Source organism: Hippoglossus stenolepis, chromosome 18 (assembly GCF_022539355.2).
Source record: "Hippoglossus stenolepis isolate QCI-W04-F060 chromosome 18, HSTE1.2, whole genome shotgun sequence".
Taxonomy (NCBI): domain Eukaryota; kingdom Metazoa; phylum Chordata; class Actinopteri; order Pleuronectiformes; family Pleuronectidae; genus Hippoglossus; species Hippoglossus stenolepis.
The window spans coordinates 16,849,241-16,864,449 of NC_061500.1; the positions used below are offsets into that span (position 1 = coordinate 16,849,241).

Sequence of the window (15,209 nt, forward strand, 5' to 3'; positions counted from 1 at the left end):
CCCATGACAGTGACCTGTATGTTTTATAAAGATCTTTTAATTAAATAACTTCAACATACAGCAGCAAACAGCACCACAATAACCACGTGGGACATTTAAAACAAGGTTATAAAATAGACAACATGCCTGGACATTAGTATTACTATACAATGAAACAAATGGGAGTTACAACAATACGAGAATTTTATCACATTACAACACATTGTTTTAACTTTTCAAATAAATAAACCAAGTACAAACGACACGAGGATGTTCAGAATCAACAGAAAGCTCAGCGTCTGTGCCACGTGCATTTCAGTCTGTAGGAACAGATTTTCAATCTCATCCTCGGGAAATACGCTCACTATGAAAACCAGTGAGTTTCAACATGAACCAAACCAACAATAAAACTCTGTCACAATTGAAAATTCTTCATTATTTAGTTAATAAGTTAATAAAAATATCCCACATTATAAAGGAAGTCAAAACAGAGCCACCATGCTTAGCTGAAGAACAAATAAACCTGCTCTCCACTGCTTATTTTGGCAGCACACTACTGGTGGAGTGCTGTGCATGCTGGGCTGTAGACAAGAAGTGAACTATGCATTTAGTTTTTGGAAATCCCTCCATGAATCCTGCTAAGATTTGCAACTCCATATTCAATGTGAAGTGTTGAGTTTGAAAGGTTCAAATTGATAATTCATACAGCACAAACCTTCATGAGCATCATACACGATAAAAATTACGCTGACGTGATGCAAATGCTGTTGATGGAACAAAATATTCCTGTTGGCTGATGACGTGGGCGTGCTACATGACTGTCCAGAGACCAGTGATGTCCCTCGAGTGTCCCAGTTCACTCTCTGATTCCCATCAGTAACTTCAGTAAGTGTGCCTCCATCACCTGTTGAACTAAACAGAGAAACATACAGTGTTTTATTGGGCCTCATGTCAAAGGGGAAACCTGTTGCAGAGGAGAGTGACTGTGATATCTTAGCTGCAAATTTTACTCTCGGAAATGGAAGCTTTGTCAACAACTTGTTTTCTGCTCCGATCGAAGTGAAGTATTTGCCTCGTTTAAAAAGCTGAGCAGGAAGTTAAATACACATTCTCTGATTGTTTAATGTATTTTTTCTGACTGTCTTGTAATTATTTCACGAAGATATCAGAGCGATAGGATTAGTTTAGGTGTCCAAAAAGTGTAATACCTCTACCAAGGACTTTTAGTTTTCACCGCTGTCTGTTTGTTGGTTTGTATGTTTGTTGTAAGCAAGAGAAACATGGTGGAGTGATGCGGTATGGGATAGGGCAGTTTTAGACAGTGAAAGATTCGTGGATCTTGACGAAAACAAATCTGGCACATTTAGGGAACTGATGTTTATGAGTGTGTGAAATTTTGTTCAGCTAGATTGTATTTAAGGAGGCTGTTGTGCCTCAGTGGAGGTATGCACTCTTCTGAGATCCATTCTAGTTTTTGAAAGTCAAATCTATCTTTAGTCTGTATAAACCAACTGTGGTGAGGAATCATGACACTTTGTTTCAGGGGATCATGAGACCGTTCGATAGCTCAATTGGAATAGAATAGAATTTTTGACAGAAAGAGAGAAGGTACATGTGAGACACACAGACTGTGTGTACCCTCACGTCTTTTAGCCCTCAAGCTCAGACTATATGTTTATCTTTTTACATACCATTCCGGTGGCCCATAGCCACAGCCATGTCCATCGCATTGAACCCAGAATCCGACTCTATGGTAGGATCTGCACCACTCTCTGCAAGACATACAAATGTACATGAAAATAAGTATTGTCCTTCTTAATGTAATGTATATTATGTTTCTTGTTAGACAAATGTTAATACAGATGGATAATGGCCAGAGGTGTTACTGTCATCAAAAGACTTGTCCTCACCTAACAGGATTTCAACACAGCGCACATGGTTGCCATGGACAGCGTACAGCAGAGGGGCTCCTCCATTCTGAAACCCACAGAGGCAACATCACTACAAGACTGACGTTGATACCAATATTTAACGCTGACTACAAAGTAAGTGAAATATCTCCCTTATATAATAGTTTTATTGTCATATTCAACTCAACCAGGTCCAGTGAACATAGAAAACGTTAGTATTCTTACCCAGTCATATTCGTTGACATCAACACCACAGTCGATGAGCATCTTCACGATATCAGTGTATCCCTTACTGCAAGCCAAAGACAATGCACTCTCCCTCCCTTTGGCCAGGACGTTGGGGTCAGCGGCCTACAGCGAAGAAGGACACAGAAGGAAAACCAGTTAATAAATACAGATGTAGCTCTGATGTAATAAAACCATCAGATCTGAGTATTATGGGAAGATGATTTTTTCATACATTTTGGAGCAGAAACTCAACAACAGCGATTTGTCCATGTGCAGCTGCCCACATCAGGGGAGTGAAGCCCTCCTCATCTTGGTGATTGATGACAGTCTCTATCAACACGACACATAAAAAAAACATGAAGACTTCATATACATACCTACCATTAGCACATTCATTATCAATATATACATGTTGAAGTGGGTGGGGCTTATCCCAGCTGGCACTGGCAGACATGTAAAATATTTAAAATAAAGATCGAACTTCATGTAGAACTAGAACCATAGAAAAGTACTTATTCTGTGGATTCAAAATAGTTAATAGACCATATACTGTATTAACATATACACTCTCTCTCTCTCTCTCTCTCTCTCTCTCTCTCTCTCTCTCTCTCTCTCTCTATATATATATATATATACCTGAGGACTGCCTACCTTGTTCAATCCTGCTGGCCAGAAACACCATTTCTCCTTGGGCTGCCAGCTGATGAATGGACAAAGCTGAGAGGAAATGTGTGTATCGATTAACGTGGATTAATGTGGACTTGATTCATTTTAAATAAAATTGATAACGAATTAAGTCAATGCAACGATGCTACTTACAATGAACCAGGAGAGGTGTGGAAGAAACCTCATTGCCGCGGTGTTTGTTGGTGAGGGTGGTGGACTGTTTGATGGGGGAGAAGTGTTTGGTGGTGGATGGTGTGTAAACATGGCGCACTTGTATCCCTGGCGAGGGTGAGGTCTGGATATTGCACTCAGCTGAAGGAGAGGGAAGACTCATATCAGTTACAGCCTTTTCTCACAAGATAACACCAGTGATCGCTTAAAAAACTGATAGACAAGGTTCCGCCTCTTCCTTCTTACCTTTGAATAAAACAGAAGCCACCTCCAGATCGGAGTTCACCTGGTCCTGGATGTTCTTGCTGTCTTCTTCGTTAAGCGACTTGACAAATCTTGAGCAGACGTTCATGTCAAAGCGGTTGGGCAGGATGAACTTGATGCCCATGGCCACATTTTGGGTGCCTGGGTCATCTGGGCTTGTGCCTTCAGTCTTGATGGCACTTAAGTCTGGCATCACGCAGATCCCCTCCATGTCCTCAGGCCCCATGGAACACTCTCCTGTCCCATCCGAGGCTGACACGCCGCTGCTGTCCATCCTCTGATCACTCACGGAGCCGTCACACTGAGGTTAAACTGAAGCCACTGAGCGCCTGAAATGCAGAAACACTTAAATATGAATCTATGATTAGATCCCAAGTAGGGTTGCAAAATTCCGGGAATATTCAAAGTTGGAAACTTTCCATGGGAATTAACGGGAATATACGGGAATATACGGGAATTAACGGGAATAAACTGGAAATTGTGTGGGTAATTTATACTAACTGTATTTACCTTGTCATATACAGACATAAATATAAACATTTTGTTTTGTCATAAGCTGATTTGAGCCCTGAGGAAACTTTGGGCACTTGACTATATGCTTCTGCATCTTTGTGGCATTCTTAACATAGGTCTTTGCACAGTATTTGCAAATGTACACAGCCTTTCCTTCTACATTGGCTGGGGTGAAATGTCTCCACACATGAGATAGTGCACGTGGCATTGCTCTGTAGAATAAGATGAGAAAAAAGCTTGTAAAAAACACTAATGCAATGCCAGAGATATAAATAGTTAGCTAAACAATTGGAATCGTCTTTAAAAATATTTTACAATTGATGGATAAATGAATAGAAATAGGCTAGATGAACAGATGAACAATCCTCAATCAGCATGCTAATATATTTTCCCCAGTAATATCATCAAAACTTACCTGACTAGTCCTTGGGCTAATGCAGTAGTGTGGCCTAAATAGCCCTGCTGTAGTGTGCAGGATGCTGGGATGCCAGGATGCGTGTGCTACATCCATATCTTTAAAATAGAGTTTTGAATGACGTTTTTATTGCTCAGCATTTAATTTGCGGTAACATTTTTTTTTCAAAATTCCCCAAATTCCCGAGCTTATCTTCCCATGGAAAGTTTCCGGAAAGTTTCCGGAAATTTACCGGAAATTTTCCGCCCCTTTGCAACCCTAATCCCAAGCAGCCATTCACGTTAAGCCAAACACAAGAGGATGCAATAACTGTGAAAGTGCACACCTTATATTCCTATTTTATTCATATTCCTACCAACCTCATTACATTGTCTTTAAATGCAAACAACTACTGCAACTTTGCACACTTGTTCATAGTTTATCATCTATCATTTAGTCTCTTGTTTAGACGCTTATTCGTTGTTCTATTATATTTACTACTTTACTGTGTATTCTAGTACTTTATTGTGTATCATTTACTTACAGTACGTACAGTTTTAGTACATTTTATGTTTATTACATTCTATTTTGAGCTATTTTTATTATTTGCATCTGTTTGATTGCTACTTCGCTCTATGTGCAGTGCCCTTGACTTGCTGCTGTCACACAATAATGTCCAGATTTGGGATCAATACAGTACATCGACCTATCTATCTATCTGTTAGCTGTCAGTTAGCATGCTAGCTATCGTAACCTTCCATCAGGGACACTAACTCACTGACTGGGGCTACTGAACTCTAACATTGACACACATAATGTCTACAGACGTCTATAAAAGCCTTTTGTTCAGAAATGAAAACACAACTCACTCGGTAACACATTGTTTTTCTCTGATATCTGTTCCTCGGCTGTCGGTGTTTGTGTACATGTGCGCATGCGCAGTTGGTGGCGTCCACAAAGACGTCCGTCCACTATTAACCTCCCCCCGTTGTTTTCCTTTTTAGTTCCGGAGCCTCGAAATCATGCTGATACTCAAACTGATATAAAAAGCTGATACTACACTGGTATACTTCTTTATTTATCTACAAAGAATTAATCTTATACAAACAAAATGCATAATCTGGATGTCACAGTAGGTTTGTACAAGTTTCACTTATCTGTAGTTTTAAAACATATTAATTTACACACTGTTTTGATAATATCAGTGTGGACTTGGTAAAAAAAAAAGAAATTCAAACGCATATACTACGCCATTGTTATATATAGAAAATGACACAAAAGTTGTCCATGGAAAGTCTTACAAAAGGTGTTCTATAATCTATATATCTCAATTTTTATTTGACTTTGTTTTAATGTGACTGTCGAAGACCTAAAGTTAGTGATTTACTAATGATGTGATTAGGCTCTGCAGGATAAACAGTGTAGAAGTCCCTGTAGTATTTATCCAATTTACTCTAGTCCTAAATACAATGATAATAGATAGATAATGTATTATGTAGGCTGTGATTATATTAAACAATCTAAAAAATCTGTTTATATATAAACACTGAACAATTTTATGAGAAGAGAACAAAGAAAATATAGTTTTGTTGCCAAACTCAACCGCTCAGTCCCGATTTAAAGACCGTTTTATGTTATCAGTGTGTTTGAGAAAACACGTGAGGGTAAAATTATTGAATAAAATGTTTGATTATGGCTGTGCTGAAAGAGGAGCCTTCTGTTTTTGTATTTTTGTGCAACTTTGTTTATTGATATTTGTCCATCACACCATCAGGCAGTTCAACAGGCAGACAGGGAGGTCATTTAGTTTCTTATTTGTAGTCTCTATCAGGAGGTGAAGGGCCGTGGCTATTCCACCACGGTGCTCTGATGACACCAGGGGGTCTAGGGATTTAAAAGCTTCCAGAGTCAGCAGCAATGAGACGCAAAGATCACATGTAACTATGGTCTCGGCCGCCTTGTTTTGACAGTGTGTGAGTCTCAATGTGTGCAGTGAAATCCACAGTGTGCTGCTCTCACTACCTGCAGGACGCCAGGATCACATGCACTGAAAACAACAAGTCCAGATTTCTTAGATCTTACCCTCTCTGGACATCCCTTGAATTTTGCAGCATAGAAAAAACAAATGTGAGATTAAAAATGAACCATGTGGAATGTTATATGGAGAACTTCCACAAGATGGCAGAACTGTGCGTTCACTCACTTTCTTATTTACTGGTACACTTGTGCCAACAGATGGCACCACAGTCTCAGAGGTTATAGTTGCAGTACAAGCAGTGTTTGTGGGTTTTCTTCATCTCCAAAAGGGCCTTTAACCCTCTCATCACCTCATTTAAGCAAGACAACACTGTCCGGGTGGAACCTGTTGGATTAACTCAGCTTGCTGACTGTGTTACAAAGTGTTGCGTGCCAGTGTTGTTGTAGCCCGTCAGCTCTGACATCATTTAAGATGTGTAATCTGTAGCTCATTATCAGTCAGTGGGATAAGTCTGGGAGCAGGAAGGGTGGGAAAGTTGTCCTCTCGTTTCCTGTTAACGTCACATGTCTGTGTCTTCTGTTGTCTGGTTAGAGTTACAATCCAATTGAGAGAAGGACGATTTTCAGAGGAAACAGAGGAACATTAGGAATGAAAGTATTCCATGTAAAGTGAACACTGGTATAAAACAGTGCTGTGATTCCCCCCTGAATGCACAAGTCATTTATACTTGACTTTTCACATCTTTCACTGCAGTTACATTATATTAGTAGTAATATATTTGTGTCACGCTGAATGTCAATGCATAGTACTACTGTCACATTACAGTAGTTATACGTGTATTAAAGGTAAAGCGCATAGAAATTATATGGAAATAATTCTCATATATTTACATAGGGAGTGGGTTTGCCATGTTGCACCACCGTGTTTCTACAGTAGCCCAGAATGGACAAATCAGTGAGAGATCGCCTTTCGCATTTGTACATTGATGCAACAGCCTGAATTACGACAGATAAAGAAGAGCCGTCACCCTTAAAGTGATCCCATGTACAGGATAATGATCGATGAGAAAACATAGCTGAGGCCAATTTGAGAGGAGTCACAAAGGAACTTTCCAGAGTATGATATATGAAGGTTGAATAAAATTTGTAACATTTTATGAAATGTAGGATCCAGCATTATTAGAGCATGACCCATTTCACTCAAAGTCAAGATTTTGGTCTCTGCTATTTGTGACAAAAAACTTGACTAAGTGACAAAACAGCATATCCAATCCATACCTTTGCATTTCTGAGGTATGCAATTACTAAATATGTGTTATCTCTTCATATATGCATGTCAGCTCTGTTATGAGTAAAAATAAGTTCCATAAATAATATATATATAATTTAGTTAATAGAATGAAAGGTATTAAGCAGAGTATTATTATATAGGCTTATTGGCTGATTGTTATTGATGTAGATGTATGAGGTTTAGATAGAGCTAATTTTATATACTATATATAATGTTTAACCAATACAAATAAATCATGATTTATATGTTGAGCTGTAAAATAAAAGGAGTGAAGTAGAAATTACAGTATTGCCCACTGAAATGAAGTGGAGTTTCAATATTAGGTATCAGGCTATAAAATTAAAATAAGGTTTAATTACCTTTAAACATAATTGTACTTCAACAGGTTCAAACGTTGCAAGTATAATTAATACACAACTGAACGTAAATGAAAGTGGTGTCAATCCTTCTTGTCTCTAAGTGGAGGATATTAAAATGACAAATTACAGCTAGAAGTCACTTACTAACAATACTAAAAGCAAATCAGACTATTTGTTAATTTCTTTATTTTCCAAGAATTGTGTGTAAATGTTGGACACATAATTTGCACCTCTGTGTAAATTGTGGCCTCTTTATGGGCTCTGATTTAGATCTGCCACTGCAACTGACTCCATGTTTCCCCCACTAACACCATGAAGTGCTGCGTTGATGTGGCTTTAGATGGAGGGAGGGAGGGAGGGAGGGATGGATGGATGGATAGACAGATAGACAGATAGATAGATAGATAGATAGATAGATAGATAGATAGACAGACAGACAGACAGACAGATAGATAGATAGATAGATAGATAGATAGATAGATAGATAGATAGATAGATAGATAGATAGATAGATAGATAGATAGATAGATAGAGAGAGATAGATAGATAGATAGATAGATAGAGAGAGAGAGAGATAGATAGATAGATAGATAGATAGATAGATAGATAGATAGATAGATAGTATAGCTTAAAACGCACATACATGGTTGGACTTAAGCACTTAAGAATTGAGGCTGTAAAGTATAGTTAAAGGGCTGTGCAAATAGTCTACAACTGTCAGTAATAAATACAAAATCTGACCTAACACCAAAACCAAACATATTGTTAATAGAACAAAGTAATTTCCTGTGAAGGTTGTGCAGGTAGTCCAGAGTTTGTTCATTCTTTCATGAAAAATATACGTAAATACATAGAAAACGCATATGCGTACATTAATGCTGATGAGAGCCAGTGTGTGTGTGTGTGTGTGCGCGCGTTGTGTGTGCGTGGTCAGGGGCTGGCCCACAGAGGGGGCAGGCCGCAGAGAGGGAAACTTCTCCAACGACACCTGCGAACAGACCGCGAGCCGCTTCCCTCCCGGAGCGAGGAGAGACAAGATGAGACGCAGCAGAAATGCGGAATAAAAGCGTCGGAGGCTTTTTCCAGTGATCACGTGAAGGAGGAGAAGCAGCGAGCAGCGGGGGGAAAGTTTCCACGGACCGAAAAGTCTCGATCATCGGATCTGGGTCCTGCGGCGGACCGGACAGAGGGGACACGACAGCAGGTAACGGCTGGAAACTGTAAAACTCCAGATTTCAAACCGGACCGTGAGGAGAAGGACTCTGTGCACGGACACGATCGAGTGTTTGTCACCTGATGTGCATCCGCTGCTTCATCTGTAGCTGCTGCTGGAGGTTTCCTCCAGTTGTTGAGGGGGTTCTTCCTCTCCACAGCCAAAGTGCTGCTCATTGTGGGAACTGTTAGGTTTCTCTGAACATTTTAGGGGTCTTGACTTTCTATGTAAAGTACCTTGAGATAAATAATATTATGATTTGGCGCTATACAAATAAAATAGAAATGCTGCTGCGTTCACAGGTAGAACGTAAGAAGCGAGAGGCATGGCACGTTCAGGGTCCAGGGTCTGCACTCAGGCTTTACACCAACTCTCACTCCTCCGTCGGTGATGGGATCCCTTCACGAATGAATTCATTCCCTGACTGGATTTGATTGTTTCATGCAGGAGCGTCACTGCACGGCGAAAAGCAGCAGAGGTCGTGTGTTGTGCCTGTGGGGTGTTTAAAGGGATAGTTCACCCCAAAAAATGAAAATCCACTCATTATCTGCTCACCCACTATGCCAGCGGAGGGGTGGGTGAAGTGTTTGAGTCCACAAAACGCTTCTGGAGTTTCAGGGGGTGAACGGTGTTGCAGCCAAATCCAATACAATTGAAGTAAATGGGGACAGATTCTTTAAACAGAAAAAAACAACAAAAACAAAACATAAAATGCCTCCATACTGCTCCTGTGGTGTCATCCAAGTGCAGCAGTAACAGCAGCTATCGCGAGTTCTTGAGAGAACTGCAGCAGTAACTACGAGGAGGATGACAGAGGACATTTAGCCTAAAAACACTGTGTAAATGACGCTGCTTCAATTTGAATTTGAATTTGAATTTGGACACTTGGATGACACCACAGGAGCAGTATGGAGGCATTTCATGTGTTTTTTCTGTTGTTTTTTCCTGTTTAAAGAATCTGTCCCCATTTACTTCAATTGTATTGGATTTGGCTGCGACCCTGTTTACCCCTGAAAGTGTTTTGTGGACTCAAACACTTTCACCCACCCCTCCATCCGCATAGTGGTCAGTAGATTATAAGTGGATTTTCATTTTTGGGTGAACTATCCCTGTAAGTGCTGATAATGTGTATATACCAACTTTCTAAAGCTAGAAAAGGTGGCAGGAGTTTGTTTACACTGTGCTGATAACAGATCACCCATAATAGCTCATGCAGTTCCTGTTCTAAACCTGCCTCTTCTCTTGCTCTGGAGATACTTCAGAATTATTTCTTGTCATTAGTGAGTCCGCCTCAAACAGTTCTACAATATACTGTCACTTTTTTATTGTTTGTGTGCAGGACGTTGTGTGCAGAGCTCTTTATAAACAGTCTGTGGTGCTGATTGAAGTTAGAAAACTCTATGTTCATCCTACCTGAATTATCTGGTAACACCTTTGCATCCCATGATGTCACAGTGACACTGTTGAGCGATTGCGATGCAGCTAATTGTGGCCTCTGTGCTTGTCTCATCATTGCATCGAGCACATTCAAGAAATGAGTAGCACTGCTGTGAAATGTTGCTCCATGCCCAAATATAAGAGTGTGGAGTAAATGAAAGTGTTTATACAAGATGCTGAAAGCGGAAAAACAAGCACATTTTCATACAGCAATCCGTCAAAACCAAAACCCCAACTCGTCATGTGAAAGGAATTATTCAATCATGCATCACCTGAATAAAAATAGAAATCTAAGGACAACAGGATCAACTTGCTCACGTCTGAAAACATTTTCGTCACATGTACAGAAGTAAAAATGAGTTTCCCTGATGCTTTTTGACAGCATGCGTTGTCTTGTTGTGTGTAATCTCTGTTCTCACGCTCTGTTCTGGAGTGCGTGGCCATCAGCCAGGTCAGGTTTCTTATTCACACTGAACATGTCAGAGGCTAAAGTCAGGCTGAGGACAATGATTGACAAATGCTGTGCAGACTTGAAGAACTCAACCCTAATCTGCGGATTTAAAGACAAGTTTTTACTAGTACGGAGGCTTATTTTGGGTTCATGTTACGTTTAATTTGGCTAATAGACGATTAAAAAGTTGTATTTGAGCTCTGATGGATCCTCTTTATTCTCTTCAGAGTGTGGATTCAGATTGTCTTTAAACCTTACTTAAGCAAAAGCACGAGAGAATATTCATGTTGTGTTGACCTGATGCGTCGTAACCTGCCAATCTAGGACAATGTTTATTCTACAATACGAAATGTTCCTCCTCTAGTTCCACATGTGGCCCCGTTGATATGAGGAGGATTAAAAACAGAGCGAGACGCCCAGGCCTGTGGCACTGCACTCCTCTATGGATAAGATGTCCTTTGGCCACAATATGACAGTACACAAATGTAATTGTGATATTATTGTGAGATAAACCCTGAGGACACCAGTCAGTGCTTTACAGTATAACGTGACTGGACTTGCTATTGAGACACTGAATCCTGTTGTTGGTGCTGCGTTACTTTACAGGTTCATTTTCACAAAACAACATAATGCTACTAAGATTCAGAAGAGAGTGCCCCCAAACCATTACAATTTTACTTTATATTTATATGGAGTACATTTCAACATATAAAAAAGTAATTGGTTGTGTTTTGTTTATTGTTTTGCTTGTGCTTGAATAATAGTTTATATTGACAACATTGGGTGTAAAGCTGAATCGATTACTAGACAATTAATTGATGAGTCAATTGTTGATCCTGAAATATTTGGACAATTGATTGAGTCAAATTTTCTAGGCAGAAACGCCAAACATGCTCGAGTTCAAACTTTTTCATCATCATGAACAGAATATACGTGGGAAACAAAATAAGATCTCCCCAGGCAAAACCAGACATAAAAATTATTCCACAGCGTCACTTTGTCCTGAAGAACAGTAGTAGAACAGATTAAACACTAGTTATTTTTTTTTAAAAAGTACTCAAAAGTACATGAGAATTTTCCAGTTTTTTCTCTCTGGGCTTCAATGAAACGACAGACATAGAAAATACAGACCAACCAGCCATTTTTTGTGTGTGCTGAGTTTGACAACTGAACCAAAAATACTGTCTTTGCCAGTCACGCCCGACTCAACCAAAGGTGAGGACCTGTTTGAGCAAGTTGTTTCTGCTAAAATCAGCTGTGAGGAGCATCACCATCATCATCATCATTATCATCATCATCATCATCATCATCACTACCATCTGACATCAGACACCTCGCTAAAGAGAAGCAGTTCCATTTGAACAAAGAGTGTGATATGTGTTTAGCAAAGGATGTCATAGAAACTAAAATGGCCTTGGATAGGATAAAGGTTCCCACCCCTGGTCGAGACAAAGTGCGGCCTGCAGAGCCGATACGGCCGTGCAGCTTTGAAGTCCATGCACTATTCACAGCTGAGAGGGAAGTCACAGGGGATCAGGTGTGTGCAGAAGATACAGTTACTCCTCCCTTGCTCTTTTCTGCCTGAAGACTCCGACACTGTAGCTGTTGTAGTTTCATCATCCACACTGTTGTTGACCTCACTGACCTCAAGGCTGTAAGCAGAGCGTCATATATGTATCGGAGGGTATACACATCTCACATCGCTCGCCGTAAGACGGTGAGCTCAGGGGCTGTTGTTAGTTACTTTCAAATAATCATCATTTATTCCTGGAGCAGCTCAGTTCACTGGCTGCAGATGTTTCTCTTGTTTCTGGCTATGAAAGACAACATATATTAGACATTGACAATATGACAAAAACAAACTATACTTTACTTTCTTATACTATGCATTTAAATGTCAAAAAGTTTCAATTGTTATTGTCCATCATTACATTATAGTAACGTGATTATTTCCTCTAGGTATCTGGTGGATGGGGCGAAAATGGAGGTGAACAGAAGAGAGGTGCCTCTATATGTAAGTGCCTACATGATTTTGCTTGTGTGATTCTCTCATGTGCTGTTAGTCTTGTCGTGGGGTCTGTTTTTTTTGGGAGTGGTTGGTCGAGTACACGAACCTTGAATCCCTCCTCTGGGTCACTCTAACCCACATTTAGACCCAATCCTGTTTTTTGTTCTCACCAGAATTAGATCACTCCTCTTTCCCTGCAGCCGCCCCTTTCCCCCCCCTCTCTCTCTCTCTCTCTGTGTCTCAGTCCTGACTCTCCGTCTGTGCACTGGTTGACTGGCAAGCCTTGTGTCGCAGGTGAAACCCAAGCCAGGAGGGTTTCAGTCCCTCGGGAAGCCAGGGCCTTACACAGCCTGTTCACCGACCGACAAGGCCTCCTGAAAGCATGGCTTCCACTGTGAGCATGGGGCCCAGAATAAGAGAATATGGCCATTTGTTTTTTGGCTTTTCTAAGACTACTCACCCAATTTTTCAAATTAAATAAATAAACATTTTTCTTTTGGAAAGTGTGTAATAGAGTTCAGGGTGTGCAGGTGTGTTTGAATTATTGTTTTAAACCTTTTTCTTTGACATAGTAAAACTCTGTTTCGTGCTGGTACTTTCATTTCTTCCTCCTGTTCCCCTTCAATCCTCCGTATCCCCCATCGTTCACCCTCACTCTCTCTCTCTCAGTCTGCCCCTCTCTCTCACCCCTATTCTCCCGTCTGCGTGGAAGCGTGGGTGGGCCAGTCACTGAAGCGTTGCCAGATTTCTGGTAAGCAGAGTGCCGGCTTGTTTTGCTGTGTCACCAGTTTCAGACAGGGGGGTGGGAGGCTCGCTCCGAAACCTTCGCTTGTAATCGCTGGTAGAAGCTGATTGAGGACCGCTCTGAAACCCTGGCATGTGAATCATTGCAGGCTCTACCACACACACACACACACACACACACACACACACACACACACACACACACACACACACACACACACACACACACACACACACACACACACACACACACACACACACACACACACACACACACACACACACACACACACACCTCTCCATTAGGAGGAAGTGGCGTCTCCACCCGCGAAGGTCACAGCTCAACAGGAGCAACTCTCACTGCTGAATGAGATCCAGATTTCAATGGCGGCCTTTGTGTGGACAAGCCACGGCACACTGCTGCGAAATAAAGGCTGTTATTGTAACACGCCTGGTAAGGTTTTATGGTGCACCTCCACACGTTCAGCACAGTGTGAGACCCACAGGAGATACTGTTAGGCCAGATCAATGGATAAATGGGTGCATTCAATTGCAGGCAGAAAGTGAGGGGGTTTAATGAGGTTTTTATTGCGCCCCAGTGCAGGACTTCATGTCAGAGGGATTCGGTCGTCCAGGTGTGCGCACGACTGGTTGGACGTTTTACAACCCCTCGGTTTCACCCTGCTGTTTTTCAAATTTGCACAGTTTAATGTCTCAGGGATTCTGAAATCAAACCACAGACGAAAAATACAATTTTGGACTCATCTAGCAGCCAAACACACTCCTGACGGAAAATATTCTTTCGAACGTTCATCCCACAGATGTGTTGCACTGTTTGCTTCCCTTTCACTTTCTGTTCAGTTCATCCCAAACCAGCCCCACGAGGTTGTGTTTTCTTTTAAAAATGGCGTTTACAATCTAAAACCAGATTGCGTGCTGGTGTAAACAGGAAGCATTTGGTAGTTTGTTGCAGAATTGTCTCAGATTGCTTGAATAACAACTCGTCTGCTACACATGTGAACAGTTGTATCATTTTAAAACTGCACAACAGCAGTTAGCAAAGACAACAGGGTCAGCAACACTTGATTATCCGTGTTGCGTTCTGTACTGGTAGCCGAGGCTGATGCCGGTTCATTTCTTCCCGGAGGAGGGTCATGTGATAGGAGCCTGACAAATCAGCGCAGGCTATGTTGTGACCAAAAAGACCCAATCAGCAAGTGGTGGTGAGTGTCTACGTCATAGTTTCCAAACATCGCCAATTCTGCCCGTACAGACTACAACGTAGCACCAAAGTTTTCAAAATAAATTGGGGCCAGCAGCATTTCCAAACTTCTTTGTTTTAGCGACTCCACAGCTCCAGAGTAGTGCGAACGCCAGGTGTATTCGAGTTGATGCGTTTTCACACCAAACCGTAGTAATGGGATTGTGGCCTATGTCTGGAGACTGAGCTGCTCCACCACGGTTATTGTGAGCCTGTTATCTCAGTTCAGCACGACGTCATGTTCACTAATGGGGCTAGATTAGCCATATCCTTGTTCTACCATGTTTGCTCAGTTTCCAGTACGGTTTGGTTGGGATGCTTATCACATGCTCTTTGCATTAGC

The 15,209-nt window shown here is 41.1% G+C and overlaps 2 protein-coding genes across 5 annotated transcripts in view; one reads left to right on the forward strand and one right to left on the reverse strand.

Moving 5' to 3' along the window:
- Positions 1-19: 19 nt before the first annotated feature.
- On the reverse strand, positions 20-5,090 carry ankra2 (ankyrin repeat, family A (RFXANK-like), 2). Its single transcript, XM_035184682.2, has 9 exons — positions 4,995-5,090; positions 3,201-3,547; positions 2,937-3,095; positions 2,769-2,834; positions 2,350-2,447; positions 2,115-2,240; positions 1,890-1,956; positions 1,671-1,751; positions 20-891 (listed from the first exon to the last, which is right to left on the reverse strand). Exons 2-9 carry the CDS (start codon positions 3,490-3,492, stop codon positions 836-838), a joined length of 945 nt encoding a protein of 314 aa, XP_035040573.1. The 5' UTR covers positions 3,493-3,547; positions 4,995-5,090; the 3' UTR covers positions 20-835.
- A 3,609-nt stretch (positions 5,091-8,699) lies between these two features.
- The window catches only part of arhgef28a (Rho guanine nucleotide exchange factor (GEF) 28a), a 48,495-nt gene continuing 41,985 nt past the window's right edge, over positions 8,700-15,209 (forward strand). For all 4 annotated transcript variants that reach the window (XM_035141400.2, XM_035141402.2, XM_035141401.2 and 1 more), the window contains exons 1-2: positions 8,700-8,956; positions 12,813-12,867. In XM_035141400.2, the coding sequence (XP_034997291.2) occupies positions 12,835-12,867 (33 nt within the window). In that variant the 5' untranslated portion in view covers positions 8,700-8,956; positions 12,813-12,834. The remainder of the gene's footprint in view (positions 8,957-12,812; positions 12,868-15,209) is intronic.

Coding starts and splice junctions, on each gene's coding strand:
- ankra2 (XM_035184682.2), bottom strand. CDS start 3,492: ATGGACAGCAGCGGCGTGTCAGCCTCGGATGGGACAGGAGAGTGTTCC. Junction 3,096..3,200: donor GGCTTCTGTTTTATTCAAAG/GTAAGAAGGAAG, acceptor CCTCTCCTTCAG/CTGAGTGCAATATCCAGACC. Junction 2,448..2,768: donor GGCCAGCAGGATTGAACAAG/GTAGGCAGTCCT, acceptor TCGTGTTGATAG/AGACTGTCATCAATCACCAA.